Source organism: Squalius cephalus (assembly GCF_949319135.1).
Source record: "Squalius cephalus genome assembly, chromosome: 5".
Taxonomy (NCBI): Eukaryota; Metazoa; Chordata; class Actinopteri; order Cypriniformes; family Leuciscidae; genus Squalius; species Squalius cephalus.
In genome coordinates, this window is record NC_137126.1 from 14,160,805 (window position 1) to 14,181,726 (window position 20,922).

At 45.2% G+C, this 20,922-nt stretch overlaps 1 protein-coding gene across 1 annotated transcript in view; it reads left to right on the forward strand.

Annotated features, from left to right (window-relative positions):
* LOC307158336 (segment polarity protein dishevelled homolog DVL-2-like) overlaps positions 1-12,769 on the forward strand; it is a 175,887-nt gene extending 163,118 nt beyond the window's left edge. Inside the window, exon 15 of the mRNA XM_079870817.1 lies at positions 1,680-12,769. Coding sequence (XP_079726943.1) covers positions 1,680-2,209 — 530 coding nt within the window. The 3' untranslated portion in view covers positions 2,210-12,769. The remainder of the gene's footprint in view (positions 1-1,679) is intronic.
* The last annotated feature ends 8,153 nt before the right edge of the window (positions 12,770-20,922 follow it).

Consider the following 20,922-nt stretch of genomic DNA (forward strand, 5'->3'; position numbering starts at 1 on the left):
TAATGAGCTTGTCCTAGGCTATATAAGCCAGTCTAAACTGAACCTTGGGAAGGTAAAGACTGGGTCATATGGCTGAATGTATCCATTGTAGATTTTGCTGCCTGTAGCAATTTGTTTTCTTGCGGTTGTTGATACATCAGTTTGCACTGAGTCAAGTATATTCATTTTTGTGAATATTTTATTTTGATTTAATTTCGTCATTTTTTCTTTGACACCTCACTGTGAATCTGTACACTCCTTCTCCACTGGCATAAAAATCCTCTTTGGATAATATCTGAGTCCTGAGCCTATCTACCACCTCCCCTTGAACTCTACGGGACACGTTATGACATATACACTCACCTAAAGGATTATTAGGAACACCATACTAATACTGTGTTTGACCCCCTTTTGCCTTCAGAACTGCCTTAATTCTACGTGGCATTGATTCAACAAGGTGCTGAAAGCATTCTTTAGAAATGTTGGCCCATATTGTTAGGATAGCATCTTGCAGTTGATGGAGATTTGTGGGATGCACATCCAGGGCACGAAGCTCCCGTTCCACCACATCCCAAAGATGCTCTATTGGGTTGAGATCTGGTGACTGTGGGGGCCATTTTAGTACAGTGAACTCATTGTCATGTTCAAGAAACCAATTTGAAATGATTCAAGCTTTGTGACATGGTGCATTATCCTGCTGGAAGTAGCCATCAGAGGATGGGTACATGGTGGTCATAAAGGGATGGACATGGTCAGAAACAATGCTCAGGTAGGCTGTGGCATTTAAACAATGCCCAATTGGCACTAAGGGGCCTAAGGTGTGCCAAGAAAACATCCCCCACACCATTACACCACCACCACCAGCCTGCACAGTGGTAACAAGGCATGATGGATCCATGTTCTCATTCTGTTTACGCCAAATTCTGACTCTACCATCTGAATGTCTCAACAGAAATCGAGACTCATCAGACCAGGCAACATTTTTCCAGTCTTCAACTGTCCAATTTTGGTGAGCTCGTGCAAATTGTAGCCTCTTTTTCCTATTTGTAGTGGAGATGAGTGGTACCCGGTGGGGTCTTCTGCTGTTGTAGCCCATCCGCCTCAAGGTTGTGCGTGTTGTGGCTTCACAAATGCTTTGCTGCATACCTCGGTTGTAACGAGTGGTTATTTCAGTCAAAGTTGCTCTTCTATCAGCTTGAATCAGTCAGCCCATTCTCCTCTGACCTCTAGCATCAACAAGGCATTTTCGCCCACAGGACTGCCGCATACTGGATGTTTTTCCCTTTTCACACCATTCTTTGTAAACCCTAGAAATGGTTGTGCGTGAAAATCCCAGTAACTGAGCAGATTGTGAAATACTCAGACCGGCCCGTCTGGCACCAACAACCATGCCACGCTCAAAATTGCTTAAATCACCTTTCTTTCCCATTCTGACATTCAGTTTGGAGTTCAGGAGATTGTCTTGACCAGGACCACACCCCTAAATGCATTGAAGCAACTGCCATGTGATTGGTTGATTAGATAATTGCATTAATGAGAAATTGAACAGGTGTTCCTAATAATCCTTTAGGTGAGTGTATAATATACAATAATATATTTTGAATCAATATATTCTTAAAAACTGAGTCAAAATTATTTCCATGTTCCTTTTCAGTCTTGAATATACACACTTTTCCTTTGTTTATTTCTCTCTCTCGCAGGAAGTCGTAGCAGTGGTTCAACACGAAGTGAGGGTGAGCGAAGACGCGGCAGTAAAGGAGGTGGGAGCACCAGTGGACGAGATGAAAAATCCACTGTAGGAGGAGGTGGAGCCGACTCCCGCTCTGGCAGCGGCAGCGAATCGGAATACTCCATTCGCAGTAGCCGGACAAGAGACAACGGTTCCACCACACCAAGTGAGCACAGCCTCAGTCTGAGCCAGCGGTCGCATCACAGAGTTCCGCCCTCTCACCTGGCTCCGTATCCCCCTGGGATCCCAATCTCATATAATCCCATGATGGTCATGATGTTGCCACAGCACCCCCACCCCCATCCAGCCATGGGCGGCCCTATAACCACCCTCCCAACTCCACCTCTTCCATCTTTGCCGCCCACTTTTACACCTGGTGGCCCTCCTGGAGCTCCTCCTACCAGGGATCTGGGATCCGTTCCTCCTGAGCTCACTGCATCTAGGCAGTCCTTCCATCTGGCTATGGGCAACCCCAGTGAGTTCTTTGTGGATGTTATGTAGTTGAGAGTGAAGCTGAGGTTTTAGGTGGGGAGGTGGAGGTGGGGGTGGGGGGGCACAAATCCAAAAGAATTTATGAATCAAGTATCTTTCAAATTCTCCTAACAGGACGCTTTGTTCATTTCGGAAAATCTAAAACAGCCATTTCTTTCTGCTTGTCCCATGATTAATGTTCCACTCTCTTTGATTCTTCTTGTGTGCCCAGTGCTTTTATAAGTAAGCATTCACTGGTACTGGTAATATAGCAAACACCATTGATGTGAACAGAATAAAATTCAAGGCTATATTTCCTTACAGTCAGATAGAAGGTACAGTGTCGGTACGCTGATAGGAGTGACTTTTACTCAAATTGTATATAGATCATTGTCTGGAATATTCAAATTCAGTCACTACGAAGTTAAAAAAGAAATCTGCCTTTTTTCTGAGTAGTGATATGCAGTGCATGTAATGACCAGTACAGCAGTGCATTTAGCAAAATAGAGTTTTAGAGTAGTGGTACAGTAAAGAACATTTCACAAGGATTTTTATGTCGACTTTACTCACAGGTATTGTTCAGACAGGGTCTGCGGTACATTATTTTATAGAACAAAAGAAGATAATTTTCATCTTTGCGCTGAGATTTATGAAATAAGAATGTTGCCAGTGTGTGTAGACCGTAGTTATTTCACAACCTGACCTAGATTCTTTTGGTCGGGTGTTTTCTAAGGCACTGATGATTTTCAATGTGTATGTTTTTTTTTTTTTGTTTTTTTTTTTATAACATTTGAGTTTGTTAAATCGCTCAACTGGCAAACTAAGGAGAGTATTATATCATAATGGGCTGTGTAATTGCTTTATAATTTTTATTCTGTAGCTGAATAAACTAAGTCCAAGTATCTTTTGCTAGACAGTCAGTTGTTTCTCCATGTACATTTGTTAAACATTGTTTATTTAAGCATGTCCCCTGTGTTTGTTTCTCAGTTGGCTCACATTCTTTGTTTAGTATGTGTTTTAGTTCAGGGCCAAAGTTAATATACATGTTCTACTAATCTGAGACCAGTTTTGTTGTTTATGATGGATAGAATTCAGAAAGGTAGGATTGGTGTTAAATTGCAGGCACCTTGGAGCAAACAGCCTCAGCTGGAACACATCAACTGGCATTTTTCTACTTATGCTTTGTTCGGGTCATTTTGGCCCGGAGAGGATTTTCCCATACCCGAAAATGCTAGTTAATGTTATTGCATTGGACTAAAATTTACTGACTTTACTCAGTTCAGTTCAGTTCAGTTTATTTGTCATTGTTACAGGATAACAACAAAATGTTCTTAGAGCAAAAACAGACAGACAGGCATATAGTTTTAAGTTGTTCACCCATTTGCCTTATAAATATATGTCCCCATGAATTGAATTACCCATGACTTTGTACCTAATTTAACTCCCCATAAATACCCCTAGAAAATCCCATAAAGTGCTATGTCCAGTAAAGTGCATGGTGCAGTTAATAAATCTAATAGAGGTAAGGTTGTTGGAGTGTTTTTGCAGCAATGCAAAGTCCAGGTCACAGGTATTAAGGGTGTATGGACAGAGACATTATGTCACAGAGGGATGTCCGATGGGAAATGGGGGGGTAGACTGCCCATTAAGCAGCCTGACTGCATGGGGGTAAAGACTGTTGGCCAGCCTGCTGGTTTTGGCCCTGATGGACCTATATCTTCTCCCCGAAGGCAGTAGTTGGAAGAGGTGATGTGCTGGATGTAAATGGTCCTGGAGGATGTTCTTCACTCGGTTCATGCAGCGGGAGGTGTACACAGTTGGAATATCTGGGAGGATGACCCCAATGATCTTTCCTGCGGCTCTCACCATTCTGTGTAGGGCCTCCTTCTCTGTGCTGGTGCAGGCAGCAAACCACACCAGTAACCCGTAGGTCAACACACTCTCCACTGCACAGTGGAAAAGTTGACCATGAGTCTCTGGGGCAGTTTTGCCCAACTCAGCTTCCTGAGGAAGAAGAGGCGCTGTTGGTTTTCCCCCACGACAGATCCTCCGTCACAGTCACACCTAAAAATTTAAAACTAGAGACCCTCTCCACCACCTCATTCCCAATTAGGAGTGGAGAGTGGTTTAACTGTCCAGTCTTGCAGAAATCCACAATGATTTCTTTGGTTTTCTTTGTGTTGAGGGTCAGGTTGTTGCTGCTGCACCATGCCGCCAGCAGTTGGACCTCTCGCCTGTATGCAGTCTCATTATTCCCGGTGATGAGGCCGAGCACTGTTGTGTCATCGGCAAATTTTATAACGTAGTTGGATGGGGAGGAAGAACTGCAGTCGTGTGTGAAAAGTGTGTAGAGAAGTAGGCTGAGCACACAACCCTGGGGGGCCCCGGTGTTAATGATCAGGGTGGAGGACGTGTGCTTGCCTACTCTGACATATTGTGTGCGGTTTGTTAGAAAGTCCAGTATCCAGTTGCATAATGTGGTGCCTAGTCCAAGTCCATGTAGTTTGTTACGGAGTTTGTTTGGCAAGATTGTGTTAAATGCTGAGCTGAATCGACAAAGAGAAGCCTTGCATATGTGTTCCTGTGCTCTAGATGTTCTAGCAAAGTGTGTAACACAATAGCTATGGCATCCTCTGTTGACCTGTTCTTCCTGTATGCAAACTGGTATTGATCTAGTGAGGGCGGTATGGCAGTTTTTATATGTGTGATGACCAGTCTCTCAAAACATTTTGAAATGATGGGGGTGAGTGCCACTGGCCTGTAGTCGTTCAGGCTTGTGACATTAGACTGCTTGTGGACTGGGGACCGTTGTTAGCTCGGCTGCACAGTTTTTAAGCACCCGACCCTGTACTCCATCTGGTCCTGCTGCTTTCCTTGGGTTGATGTTCCGTAGGCAAAGTCTGACATCATGGGTGCACAAGACTCGGTGGAGTCGAAGCAATCCTGGAGTCTGGGGATTGCATCGTCAGGCCATGTCCTGACAGACCTAACTAAGGGCCTAGTGGATCTGGCCTTCGGGTATAGCAGGGGTATAAGAGGAGTGAAACATGGTCAGAGAGACCCAGGTGGGGGTACGCCTGAGCTCTGTATGCGTGTGCTATGTTAGTATATACCTGATCGAGTATATTATTCCCTCTGGTTGCACATCTCACATTACGATGGAACGTGTGAAGTACAGTCTTTAAGTTGGCATGATTAAAATCCCCCGCCGCAATAAAGGTACTGTCAGGGTGTGCAACCAGACATTTGTGTATGCAGTCATGAAGCCTTGTTAACGCTAGTTTGGTATTTGCATCAGGTGGAATGTAGATCGCACAAATGTAAACAACACTGAATTCACGGGGAATGTAGAATGGTCTGCATTTAAGCAGCAAGAATTCCACGTCAGGGCAGCAAAGCTGTTCAACTACAGTGGTGTTTGTGCACCAAGAGTCGTTAATGTAAATACACAGACCTCCACCGGTCTTCTTACCAGAGTCTGCTGTCCTGTCAGCTCGGTAGTTAGTGCGGCCAGCTAGCTCGATCGCTGCCGCCGGGGTCGTGCTATCTAGCCATGTTTCCGTGAAGATCAAGCTGTTGCAGTTGTCCATCTGTTTCTGCATAGTCAATCGCAGTCGGACTTCATCCATCTTGTTCCGGATTGAGCGGGCATTCGATAGGAAGATGGTGGGAAGCGGGGTCTTGAATGGATTGGCCTTTAGCCTGACCCACACTCCCCCAACACTTCTGTCGGCGCTCACAGCGTCTCCTCCTCCGGTTCACAGCCTCGGGAGTCCCGGGTAGTGATCTAACGATCTCGGGGGGAATGGATATATTCACTGGAAGATGGTATTCTGCTCCGTTGTTAAGTCGTAATAGTTCATGGCGACTTTATACGTAATAGTTTACTCACCCAGAGTCTAACAACTTCCCCCAAAAATGTTGATACTTTTTTTCATTTTTGTGGGGTTTTTCCACATTGTAACACTTGTGGTGATCCCAGTCAAAAATGACTGGCCTACAAAAAATTGCTTATAAATCTCTCATTATGCTACCGTATCACAAAATATTGGATTCAATCTTTTTGTCAACTTGTTTTCTTTCAATTAGGATAGGTTTTATATTTATTTTTGGAACTGATAAATCGTAGGCCTTATTAAGCCGAGCTTACGTACCTTACATTTTTGAGTGAAAAAAGCATTATTTGTAGATCATTTTGTAAATTTTATATAAAATATGGAAAAGATTTGCACTGTTTATCACACTAGTGTTGTGAGGCTCAGATCAATGAGGCCTACGATCAATCAGTTTCAAAACTGAAAGAAAACAAGTTGACAAAAAGATTGAATCCAATATTTAGTGATAAAAGAGCTTATAAATCTCTCATTACGCAATTTTTTTGTAGGCCGGTCATTTTTGCCCGGGAACACAAGTGTGTCTTTGTGCCATTTTGTACAAACAAAAAAAAACATTTCAAAACAAATTTACTGGTTAAACATTTAAGCACACTATAAACAGTGCAATATTTTTTTATTTTTTTAATATATTTTATGTAAATTTGACAAAATTATCGACAAATAACACTTTTTTCACTCAAAAACTGAGGTACATAAGCTTAGATAAATAAGGCCTATAATTTATCAGTTCCAAAAATAAATACAAAACCTGTCCTAATTGAAAGAAAACAAGCTGACAAAAAGATTGAATCCAATATTTGGTGATAAGGTAGCATAACGAGAGATTTATAAGCTAATTTTTGCAGGCTGGGAACACCCACAAGTGTTATAGGGTTTTCAACACAGCAGGGTTAAGAAAATAAGGGGAAATTTCGAAAAGCCACTTGATGCTGGTTTAAAGAGCAGTTGGTTGTTGTTGTTGTGTGTGTGTCCCCATTTTTTCTTTTGACTGATAAGTTTTTGGGATGTGCCAAACTCAAAATTATAGAACATAAACCTTTCTTCTGACAGATTTTGTTTTTATTTGCATTTATGTTCTTGTCTAACAATCAGTGGTTGCCATGAACCATACCAGGGTCATTTTTACACTCCTATTACTGGTAGATTGTATCAATATCATTGTGTAGGGTTACAGTATAGGTTTAAACGTTAGACCTGAAATGAATGCATTTCTACCAACTTATTGACATTGCTTTTTTTATGTATAATTTTTGTAATCTAAATAAAGGTGCTATATGGAAAAAAACACATTGCCTTATTTCATAATGTTATTAATGATGAAGCTGTTGAAAATTAGCCAGGAAATCCAGACCTAAATCTGAAAGAATAATGGTCTGGCATTGACTAATGAAAATCGGCCAGCTCGAGGGGCGGCACCAAGCATGCATTTGAAAATCTCACTGCACTCAATTGGATAACACTACGACCAATCACAACAAGCCCCATACGCTTAGCTACCAGCGGAGCTAACTGGTAAATTAGACTCTTGCCGTATCCGGTCAGCAAAACAGCATCTTGCAAAGGAACGATTCGAGCGCTGTCTTCTGTTCCTCTTTTAGATAAAAAGCCAAGTCTAACTTGTTCATTTTAGCGGCCAAAGCCGTTTCAAACAACTGGTGTTCATCCATAGCCATCTTGCAATGTTTACTAAAGACTTCGATGTCACAGCACTGTCGTCATATCTGGCCCGCCTATATCAGATAACCCGATGTGATTGGTGCAGCTCGGCTACAAGGGCATATTTAACCCTCTGAGGTCGACAAACGCGCCCGCGCGTTTTGCTGGATTTTCTTCACATTGTAGAAATATAAACTTAAATTACTCCGTCATTTATGGTCATACAGAAAAAGAAATATAAAAAAAGAATCTGTGATATTTCTACTTTTGTATGTGTCCACTTACAATCAAATCAAAACATTGTGCTTTTGTAAAATAAAGATAATAAACAGGGTGTGCCTCTCCGTCGCGGTGAACTTTTTTTTCTTGAGCACGTCTATAAACTGAAACAAAACTCAGCGAATACTTGTCACACATTTATGAGCCATATACCTTTATAAACATTTAAGTGTGTACTTTTAAATGATCAGATTCAAACTGAAAACAAATATTCTCTGTTTAAGTAATTTGTATAAAACCAACAAGATGTCCAGCTTCTCAAACGCTTCCTAATTACTTTTAATTTGAACACGCCCACTCACGCAAAAGACATTCACATGCAAATCTCCACATGGAACGCGATCGCGCTCATTACCTCAAAAACAAAACACCAAAACACTTCACAAGTCTCTGCTTTTCGTCGAGTTTGAAAGGCGCACCGTGAGCTTACATTGGATTTAGGCTACCTCAGAAGAAGAAGAATGCGATTTGAAGACAAGAAAGATGTAAGGTAAGAAATTCTTACATATTAGTTTGTTATTGTTGCATAAATTTCACATTGCAGTTGAACTGTTGCTATATATATGGTGAATATTGTAATATTTAGACCCGTGTTTACTGTTACTGTGTTTGTGGATATCTGCTCAAACGTAGATATGTATATGGTAACCATAATGTTTTATATTTGAGCGCGATCGCGTTTGAATGTATCATATTTGATACATTCGAAAAGCAAAACGCACCAAACGGCTTCATGTTTTTACTATTATCTCATTTCATATCATCATAACGAATGGAAACATTTGAAGTAACATGATAATCAATATATTTTTCTCTAGCTTAGTTGTTACTGAAATATTTTGGAAGATTTATAGGCTGCTATGGTTATTGTTATTATTTTATGCAGCACTGCGCATAGCCTATGCCTACAAGGCACAACAAACCTGGTGTTCATTATATTATTGTTGGAAACATTTGTGTGTGTGTGTATTCTGTGAATTTTAAAAAGCAATTTTAACCAGAAAAATCTAAAATGTATTCCCAAAATCGTGCTGGCCTTTCTCTTGATATCAGTATGTTCACTTTTTTTTTTTTTTCAGGGCCCAGATGCCACTGAGTCCTGCTGACTTCAACATTCACACGAGTCTCTGTACATGAACATGGTAAAGTGAAAATCAAACACCTTTGAAATGAAAGGTATGTACAATGTTTTTAGGAATGGCATAAAGGTCTCTGTCTTGGGATCATTGGTTATCTTTGGATTATGTTGTGTTGTAAATAAATCAAACAATCTAAAAGCCATTCTTTTTTAAATCTCCTCATTCTTTGTGCAAGGTTGCTCAGAATGATAGGGGCCTGATAGCTCCTAATAGGGCAGTTAGAGGAGGGTCTTTGTCTTTCTCAGGTGTGAAAAGCTTACATATTAATGAGCTCCCGCATAAAGCTTTGTGGCACAAAACACGTAGTAAAAAATTTAAATCAATATATTGTCTTATCTGAATGAGCAGTCAGGGTGATTTTCACATCGTTTTAGAGCAAATATTCTAGGCTACGTCATACAATTTTCAAAAGTCTTGTGAAGAAATAATCAGTATGGGTTTCATGACCTTATTTCAGTGAGAATTTTTTTTTGTATTTTCACAAACCATGCATAAATGTCATTATCTCAAAACTACAAACTTTTACATACATGCTGCTGATATATTATTGTAGCAGAGTTTGTGCTGAATACAGTGTAATTAGACTTTAGCCATGAAAATGTCACAAGTAACAGAAATAACCAGAAATGTCAGAGCATGTCAGAACACCTCCAGGGCCCAGAAAACAGCTCAGACCTCAGAGGGTTAATGAGCATCATTACTCGACGCCAGAGTAAACTCGCTGAGCAAATTCAACTTGTGCTCTCGCGAGAACTCTGGATTTACAGGGTAGTTGAAAATGCCATTAATTAAGTTATATAGTATAATATGATTGCAATAATCACAACAGCTCTGCTCAAAATAATAACCTTTGAGGATATTTATATTTTTAAACATCTTTTTGACAATTTAGGACGTTAAAAACATTCTAACTACTGCATAATGCATAATGTTTACCTTATGATTTCATCTTTGTTTTTTTAATCACTGTAATACAGTAATTAAAAGTAATACAGCGCCATGACAGGTATGAAAGCGATGGCATCTGCTATAAAAAGCTCTATAAAGCTCCTAGATCACTTATCATTTTCTACAACTTATGTTGTCTGGAGTTCTTTGTCTACTTAAGTTTCTTGGAAAGATATGTTTGCAGTGTTTCTTCAGCAGAACAATCCAAAAACACTTTAAATAACAGTACAACCCACTGAAGAAACGTAGAGTACTGTGCAAAATTTCACCAAAGAAAAATGTTTTTTAAGCAAGTTATTTATATATTTTGCTGTAGTGTGTCAGTAGGAAATACCAGTTTACATTTCCAAACATTCCATTTGCCATTAATTGTAATAATATAGTGAGATTTTTGAGAAACATTGGTTGATCATGAACAAATGATGAACAAACCATTAGTAAATCATCAGTAGCCTATACCTGTATAATTTATTGATGTATCGTGAAGTTGTAAGCTGGTCTGTGTTCAAAACCATGACTTATAGTCAGGGGATTCCAGTGGGTTATGTTAAATTCTTTCACTCATCAGCACAGACTAGGGTTCTATGTGGAGTGTGTGGGATCGAGCAATAATGTGGACCTCGGAACCGGTTTTACCTTTCACTGACTGAAGCTCACATTCAGATGCATAGCGTTTAAAGACTCTATCCCCCTGTTTCAAAGACAAGGCTTAAGCCTAGTCCCAGACTAAATGCATGTTTGAGCAGCTTTAACTGAACTTGTATTGACAAGTCTTAAAATATGTCAGAGCCATTGTTTTGTCTCAAGATGATCACCAGTGTAACTGAGCTTCTTTATCAGGGTTTGCCTAAACACTTTTGAATAATAAAATAAGACTCAGAAGTTCCAAGAACAGTGCACACTTTTATTCTCTCATGTCAACCACCTGTTCAATTCATGGCCAGCAGGGACACCTACTGTAATGTGCATGCCCATTCCTCCCTTGCCTATGGCAAGCCCCAAAGGACATAATGTATTACACACGTATAAATGCAACATCCCTATAGCTTTAACTTCAATTTAGAATTTAATGTTACATACAGTACATCCCATCCCCTAAAATAAACGTCCTCGTTTATCTACCAAACAGTGAGGGATAGAATAGAAAACAGAAACAAGAATAACACACATTAACACAGTATAATACCTGAACCTGTGTCCAACCATAAAACAGTTTGTACCATATGAAACGCAAGTACAATTATCACTTTGTAACGTAGTACATTGTTGTGGGAAGAAGGAGGTGGTGTTATGAATGATTCCACTGGAGGCAAGATGTAGCGAACCCAAGTGCAACTTTAATTATCAAACATAAAACAAAGGCTGAAAATTGGAAAATCAAAAAAAAAACCTGGACAAGAAACATTCACAACTAGAAACATTCAATACTAGACAAAGACACAGGGCAAACATGAGGGCTTAAATACACAAGACTAATGACTAGACAAGGGACACCTGTGAACAATGAACCAATGGCAACATGCCACATCAGACAAGGGAACACATGGCAGGATCACATGACTTGAACAAGGGATCACATGACATACATGAAACAGGAACAAGGAACAACCCACAACGTGACATAGCCCCCCCTCTATGGGCGGCTCTCGACGCCAATCAAAACCAAAAAAAAAAACAATAGTTCAGGAGGGTGGTGGAGCGGAGGCAGTCTTGGGGGAAGGGATGGAGGGCCAGGCCCGTGCAGGGGAACGGGACCAGGACATGGCAATGGCGGGGCTGGGCCGTGGAGCGTGGGTGGACCTGGGAGGCTATGAAGTCTCCAGGGCGGACCAGACAGTTCAGGGGGCCAGGGCGGACCAGGCAGAGCAGGCAGTGCAGGCGTCCAGGGCAGAGCGGGCAGTGTAGACGTCCAGGGCGGAGCGGGCAGTGCAGGCGTCCAGGGCGGAGACGACCCTTCGGGCGGCCATTGAGGCTCGGCCTCCATGGCCCTATCAAGGGACACACTGCCCCCCCCCCAAAAAAATTCTTGAGGGCAGCAATGGGGTTATGCTCAGGAACAGGCACCGGCTCAGGAACAGGAACAGACACCGGCTCAGGAACAGACAGCGTGGCGGCGACCATCTTTGCTGAGGGCTCAGGTTCAGGCGTGGCAGCGGCCATCTCTGCTGAGGGCTCAGGCGACGTGGCGGCGGCCATCTTGTCCGGAGACACTGGCTCGGCGGCAGCCATCTTGTCCGGAGACACTGGCTCGGCGGTGGCCATCTTGTCCGGAGACACTGGCTTGGCAGACGTGACGTGAACAGTCTCTGGCTCGGCAGACGTGACGTGAACAGTCTCTGGCTCGGCAGACGTGACGTGAACAGTCTCTGGCTCGGCAGGCGTGACGTGAACAGTCTCTGGATAGGCAGGCGTGATGTGAAGAGGCTCAGGCTGAGGGGATACTATGGGCTTGTGAGGCTCCTCATCTGAAAAACCCACAGTAAACAACGAACCACTCAACAAAAGGGTGATGTCCATATATTGCACCAGTGTGCAGTGAGGGGTATTGGCAGGCATCAGCGAATAAATAGGCTCGTCCATACCATGGCGAAACATATCTTTCAAAACACCACGGTGGCTATCTTGGCGGAGACGGAACAGGCGAATTGCTGGGTCCATGTTTGGTCTAGTATTCTGTTATGAATGATTCCACTGGAGGCAAGATGTAGCCTAACGACTAGACAAGGGACACCTGTGAACAATGAACCAATGGCAACATGACACATCAGACAAGGGAACACATGGCAGGATCATATGACTTGAACAAAGGATCACATGACATACATGAAACAGGAACAAGGAACAACCCACAACGTGACAGGTGGGAACCGGCAAACATTTAAAGACTTAATAAATAAATAAACATAAAATGAAAGTAAAGACGACAGCCCTTCACGGATGGGTGCCACCACACATGATAAAACAAAACATCAAATAAAACAGTCCAGGCCTGGTCCTCTCTCGTCCTTCACAATCGTCGCTCCTCCTTTTATGCCTCCGCTCCTCCATGAGAGACACGAGACCGATGCGTCGCGCAGGTGTCGTTAATCATCAATCACACCACCGGCCTCGCGCCGTTCACTCACGGCCCTCAGCCTCATCCTGGTCGCCACACACTTATACATAGTTTTCACTTTGTTACATTTTTTTTCACAACAATGAACAGGTACATCAATGAACAGGTACATAAGTATAGTACAAAATCTTTCAAGCAACCAGGCAGTTTTAACCTCCTCCCAGACCTACTCATACCGGATCAGAATCCTTTTGAGGTGAACTGCACTTCAAAGTTTCAGGAATACCATGTATGCAAATGTAGTCCTCAAACAGGCAAAGTGCGATAGTCTGGGCAGATTGATTAAGCAAAGCATAGAGATTAACAAACTTTGTTAAATAATCCTCAACTACCAGTACATACCAATTTCCTTTGGTTGTCATTGGCGGTTTTAAAATTTCCATAACAACTCTCTCAAAGGGCTGCATTGCCAGGGGCCCACCCATGGGTGCTTGATGAATAGGGACATGCTTACAACGAGTTTGGCATGTGCACTGCTCGCACCATGTTTTGATCTCCTTAATCATAGACAGCCAGTGGCAAAAACGCCTCACCCGTTCCAACACTCACTCCGGAGAAAAATTAGCAACGTTTGGGGCCCCGTGGAGCTGCAAAAGAATGTCACGTTTGAGAGCAGGAGGGACTACAACTTGAGCAACAGGGGCAAGACATGCAAGTATCAAACTTACTCTCATTATTTGGTACATTAAACCCCTTTTAAATAAGAGTGTGTTAGAACTAAAGACTGATGGTTTGTTCAAGGCTGTTGATGTGCTGAATATCAAACAATGCTATAACTTCTTGACCTCCTGTATTCTGTTTCAGCTCTCTTTCCATTGCTAGACTGTATGCATGTATGTGTGAATGTGTTAAATTAGTCTAAGTCTTTAGTCTAGTTAACTTACTATACATTCTATATATACTGTATATACAAAGAGTTGTCGATCTTGAACCTTTTTATACATACTTAATGACTTCTGATGTTTCATCATCTATACAGTACTCCATATTTGACCTAATGACCTTATTTCTGACCAAAAAGTCCTCGTTCTTGAACTTTCTTTACATACTCATAAACTCAATCTGATGTTTCATCAGCTAGACAGTAGTCTACAGTATATTTGACCTATTAAACATATTTTTGGCCAAAGAGTCCTTAAACTTTATCTTTCTATACATCAAGCGTAGCGTCAGTTCTGGCAGGTCACGTTAGTCAAGCTTGCATCAGCTGACTCTCAGCTGATCCACGTCTACCTATAGAAATACAACGGCTATCACTGTATACATAGCCTATATAAGCTCCTTCAGTATTATCAGCAGCTATCGTGTTTCTCAGGAGCTAATTACCCTTCTCCATCCCCAGCTCCTCCTCCCGTCAGCCAGGATTTGGCATTCTGATTTCCCTTGAATCAGAATAAATTCTCGAATTATGTTGTACTTAAAATATCGAATTAATGATATCTGCAATACATTCATGTTGGTTCTGTTCTGTTTTCCCTAAAGGGAGTTATTTCTGCTCTCCCTGCTCTTATCCATGCTAGGCTGTATGGATGCACAGTGAGTTCTTGCCCAGAACAGAACAATACCGCCAATCCAAACTGTATGTTAATTGTCAATCATATTTGACGATAGTGGTCCTGACAGAAATACTCAGACTCCTGATGGAGTCTGACTCATAGACTTCTTCTGATGTTTCATCAGCCATACAGTAGTTCAAATATGACTTTCTGAACATATTTCTGGCCAAAGAGTCTTTGAACTTTAACTTTATATACATACTTATAGACTCCTTCTGATGTTTCATCAGACAGACAGTAGTCCATCCCAGCCAACATTTGTATGTGGGGCCCATACGGGAATGAAATGGGCTGAAAAATGGGCCCCATGTAGGATTGTCAACGGGTTAATTGCCCAGATGAATTTTATCTAGGATTGCACTTGGTACTAGGTGGGACCCAAGTGGGCAACATGCACAAGACCCATCTCGGTCCCAGCTTTAACCCAGCCGACATTTTTATGTGGGGCTCATATGGGTTTGAAAATGGGATGAAAAATGGGCTCTGTATGGGATTGTCCGCAGGTTCCATAATGGCCCCATGTTAATTGCCCAGGTGGATTTCATGTAGGATGGCACTTATAAAGTCAAGTCAAGTCATCTTCATTTATATAGCGTTTTTTTAACAATGTAGATTGTTTCAAAGCAGCTTTACACAAGAGATTGTTTTGGCTTTATAGCGGTTCTTTAATAAAGTTATTTTCCAGCTAAAGTTAGTTTTGATTGATTCGCTTCCGTCGCAACAATCATTTGTTATTAAATTAGGGGGCGCTAAGACGACACCATTCTCTCTACACAGACTTTAAACGCGAACCTGTGAGAAACGCTGATGGCGGTCACATGCGCATTAAGAATTGGTTCTATAGTTATGTGCGTTTGAATATATGTGCATGGTTTGTTATTCCCTACAGACCAAGCCTAAACAAAGTACTGGTGTTTCCTTATAATTTTTGATACAGAATTTTATTTTATTTTATCAATTCGGGGTAGATACGCGAATTGAGTTTCCCGACGACGCTTTATCTGTAGAGTGGTAAAGGGATCCTCCATAGGGAGAGACTAGTTGCCACTTCAGCATGCTTTGTCATCGGGTCCAGGCGCAGGTCCTTCATCAGATCTGGATACGGCCTGGATCCGGCAGGCTGCGGGAAAACCTCGGGATAAACAAAAGACACTAAAATTAGCATAGATGCCATTCTTCTTATGATGTAACGAGTACATCAGGATTTATGGGAAGTGTTCCCGGTTCCAGCTGACCTAATCTATGCAGCCTAACACTGAATTATAGAAATCTATAATGTATTATGTGAATGCTAGGTCAAAGAGATGTGTCTTTAGTCTAGCTTTGAACTGACAGAGTGTGTCTGCTTCCCGGACAATGTTAGGAAGACTGTTCCAAAGTTTTGGTGCTAAATAGGAGAAGGATCTACCGCCAGCAGTCGATTTTGATATTCTAGGTATTATCAACTGGCCGGAATTTTGAGATCGCAATAGACGTGAAGGACTATAATGCGTTAAGAGCTCGCTCAAGTACTGCGGAGCTAAACCATTTAGTGCTTTGTAAGTGATCAGCAATATTTTAAAATTGATGCGATGTTTAATAGGGAGCCAATGCAGTTTTGACAGAACCGGGCTAATATGGTCATACTTCCTGGTTCTGGTAAGAACTCGAGCTGCTGCGTTTTGAACTAGCTGTAGTTTGTTTATTAAGCGTGCAGGACAACCACCCAGTAGAGCATTACAATAATCTAGCCTTGAGGTCATGAACGCATGAACTAATTGTTCCGCATTTGTCACTGAGAGCATATGGCGTAATTTAGATATATTTTTAAGATGGAAAACGTCTCGGTTACGGATGTAACCCTCGTTCCCTGAGTAGGGAACGGAGACGTTACGTCGGATGACGACGAATGGGGTTTCGCTTAGAAATCCTATCATCTTCGAGTATATAAAACGAGCCAATGGCAAAGAAATGCCATGGGTCTGCGGAATTTGCATAGCGTAACTCCGCCCCACGCAGGGGGTATATAAGGAAGTCGCGAGCAACATGCAGATATGTCTTCGCTGAGGAGCCGAGACTGAACTCAGGCGTTTCCAGCGGTACAGCGGAAGTGGCAGGGAGACGTAACGTCTCCGTTCCCTACTCAGGGAACGAGGGTTACATCCGTAACCGAGACGTTCCCTTTCGTTGTCACTCCGAGTTACGTCGGATGACGACGAATGGGGTTCCCAGTGTAATCACGCCACCTCTCGACTGTCTTCCAGTGCCCTGCGTAAGTCTGAGCTCCCTGTCGTGAGACTAGCACGGACGAAGGAGTCCTACTTAACACAGGAATACCAAGGTACACTGGGAAGCATATCCAGTGGAAATATGCAATCATGCCCAACCCGAAGGGGGGGGACTTAGAATACACATATGACCCCGAAGGGCTGCATACGGAGTAACACTGAGGTGTCCAGCCGCAGGTGGAATATTTCAACCCCAGGGGTGGCAAGGTGGCTTGCCAAGGGAAAGACACATGCTCAAAGAGGCTTACAGTGGAATACACATGTGGGGGTCACCCAGAGGGGGAACCATGCACATGGAGGCACCTAGCCAAGCGCGAAAGCTGCCGGTGGCATAACTCTGGCGTTGACGTCGACAGTGCTGGAAGAGACTCAGGGCTTATTAGGCTCACCTGAGAAGAATATCGCACGTATCCCATCCGTGGAGAGGAAAGGCGAGCAAGCGAAGACACCTGAGCAGAATTTCTTACCGGCTAGTTGAAGCGAGTACATGAGAAGAAACTGGCTCCACTCGGAGATTATAGAATCTCGCGAATGTGTTAGGTGTCGCCCAGCCTGCAGCTCTGCAGATGTCTGTTAGCGAGGCGCCATGCGCTAGAGCCCAAGAGGATGCCACACTCCGGGTGGAGTGGGCCGTCACACCAAGGGGGCACGGTCGACCTTGCTGCTGGTATGCCAAAGCAATGGCGTCCACTATCCAGTGAGACAACCTTTGCTTGGAGAGAGCCTTTCCCTTCAGCTTCCCACCGTGACAGACAAAGAGCTGGTCTGAGGTCCTGAAACACTGCGTCCTGTCAACGTAAGCACGGAGTGCGCGTACTGGACAGAGCAGTGCCAAGGCTGGGTCTGCCTCCTCCAAAGGCAGCGCTTGCAGGTTCACCACCTGGTCTCGAAAGGGTGTGGTGGGAACCTTGGGCACATATCCAGGCCGGGGTCTCAGGATCACGTGAGAGTTAGCCGGTCCGAATTCCAGGCACGCTTCGTCAACCGAAAATGCCTGCAGGTCCCCTACCCTCTTGATGGAGGCCAATGCAACCAGGAGCGCTGTCTTCATTGACAGGAACTTAAGCTCCACTGATTGCAGAGGCTCAAAGGGAGCACTCTGCAGGGCAGTTAAAACCACTGAGAGGTCCCAAGAGGGTACGAGGGGAGGACGAGGAGGATTCAATCTCCTGGCTCCCCTCAGGAACCTGACGATCAGGTCGTGCTTTCCTAAGGACTTACCATCGACTGCGTCGTGATGTGCGGCAATGGCGGCAACATACACTTTCAGGGTGGAGGGAGACAGCCTTCGCTCCAACCCTTCTTGCAGGAAGGAAAGCACAACACTGATGGGGCATTTCGTGGGTTCTAGATTTTTAGAAGAACACCAGTTGACGAAGAGGTTCCACTTCAACGCATAGACATGTCTCGTGGACGATGCTCTAGCGGAAGTGATGGTAGCCACCACCGCTGGTGGTAGGGTACTCAAACCTGCCTCGTCCCGTCCAGGAGCCACACGTGGAGGTTCCAAAGATCGGGACGAGGGTGCCATAAGGTGCCCCGTCCCTGAGAAAGCAGGTCCTTCCTCAGAGGAATTGGCCAGGGAGGTGCTGTCGCGAGGAGTACTAGTTCTGAGAACCAGGTGCGGTTGGGCCAATACGGGGCAACCAAAATTACCTGCTCCTCGTCCTCCCTGATCTTGCGCAAGGTCTGCGCAAGAAGGCTCACTGGGGGAAACGCATACTTGCGGAGGCCCTGCGGCCAGCTGTGCGCCAGTGCATCCGTGCCGAGCGTGCCCTCGGTCAGGGAATAAAACAGGGCGCAATGGGACGAGTCGTGGGAGGCAAACAGGTCTACCTGTGCGTCCCCGAACTGATCCCAAATCAGCTGAACCGTCTGGGGATGGAGTCGCCAATCTCCAGCGAGAGGCCGAAGCCGAGACAGCTCGTCGGCCGCCTGGTTCAGGTCTCCCGGGATATAAATGGCACGAAGCGACCTCAGATGCTTCTGACTCCATATGAGGAGGTGGCGGGCGAGTTGTGACATACGGCGGGAGCGCAGACCACCTTGACGGTTGATGTACGCTACAGTCGCGGTATTGTCCGATCGGACAAGTACGTGTTGACCCCTGAGCAACGCATGGAAGCGGTGCAGGGCAAGACGTACAGCCAACAACTTGAGGCAGTTGACATGCCAAAGGCGCTGGGGTCCTGTCCAGGAGCCCGCGGCCGCATGTCCATTGCACATGGCGCCCCAACCCGTGGTGGAGGCATCTGTTGATACAACAACATGCCTGGACACTCGTTCCAAGGGCACTCCGGCCCGAAGAAAACTGAGGTTCGACCACGGGGTGAAGGTCTGACGGCAGGCCGGAGTCACTGGGACTCGGAACGTGCCGTGATGCCATGCCCACCTCGGGACTCGATCGCGAAGCCAAAGCTGAAGTGGTCTCATATGAAGCAACCCGAGCGGCGTGACTGCGGCTGCGGATGCCATATGCCCCAGGAGCCTCTGAAATAGTTTCAGTGGAACCACACTCTTGCCCTCGAACTGACGAAGGCAAGTCAGCAGTGACTGCGCGCGCTCGCTCGTAAGCTGCGCGCACATGGTGACCGAGTCGATCTCCATACCGAGAAAAGAGATCCTCTGCACTGGGCACAGTTTGCTCTTCTCCCAGTTGACCCGAAGGCCCAAACGAGCTAGGTGCCGGAGCACTAGGTCCCTGTGTTCGCAAACCTGGTCTCGAGAGTGAGCTAGGATCAGCCAGTCGTCGAGATAGTTCAGGATGCGAACCCCGTGTTCCCGAAGGGGAACAAGGGCTGCCTCGACGACCTTCGTAAAGACGCGAGGAGACAGGGCTAGCCCGAAAGGGAGAACCGCGTACTGGTATGCCTGCCCCTCGAAAGCAAACCGTAGAAACGGTCTGTGTCGAGGAAGAATGGAGACATGGAAGTAGGCGTCCTTCAGGTCGATCGCTGCAAACCAATCCTGCGGCCGAATGCACTCGAAAATGCGTTTGGCCGTGAGCATCTTGAACGGCATCCTGTGAAGGGAGCGGTTCAAGACGCGCAAGTCGAGGATTGGTCGTAACCCACCGGATTTCTTCGGTACAATGAAGTAGGGGCTGTAAAAGCCGGACCTCATTTCGGCTGGAGGGACAGTCTCGATCGCACCCTTCGCCAGTAAGGTAGCGACCTCCGCTCTCATAACCGGGGCATTGCCACCGACCATAGTGAAGCGGACTCCCCTGAAGCGGGGAGGAGACCGCGCGAACTGAATCGCGTAGCCGAGCCTGATGGTCCTCGCGACCTAGCGGGACAGCCTGGGAAGCTCTAACCAGGCTTCCAGGAACTGTACCAGCGGGGTCATACGGACCACAGACGTACCCTCGGTGGTGCAGCGAGGCGGAATGACCGGCCCAGGCGTGGGTGGCATAGCGGCCCGGTGAGGGGGCACGGTCATAAGCCGCGTCCTGCCAGAGGAGGCCAGGGGAGGACCAGCGTCCCACTGGGGCGTGCTCTGGCAGGGGACTGGCGACAGAGGGGGACGAGAGTGGCGAGGCTCGTGAGCGGCGCGCACTGTCATCCGGACACTCTGTGTGCTCAGAGATGGGGGAGTGAGTTCTTTCTTTAACCACATTAGGGTGCTGCCCGTCGTGGGACGAGCAGCGGGGTGGGGAAAACCAAGGATTCTCCCCCGGCCCTCCACCGGGGGAAGGAGCGGCCCTGCTACCGGCTCCTGAAAAGAACTCAACGCCATCTCTGAGCAGCCCGTCTCAGGAGCGCCGCTTGGCCTGGCGTTTAGCGGGGCATGGGGCGGGAGAGGGCTGTGGCGCCTTCCTACGGCGTCCTCCACGACGCGACCCGGATGGAGGCTGCTGCTGGGGTCGTGCGGGAGGGGCGGGAGCC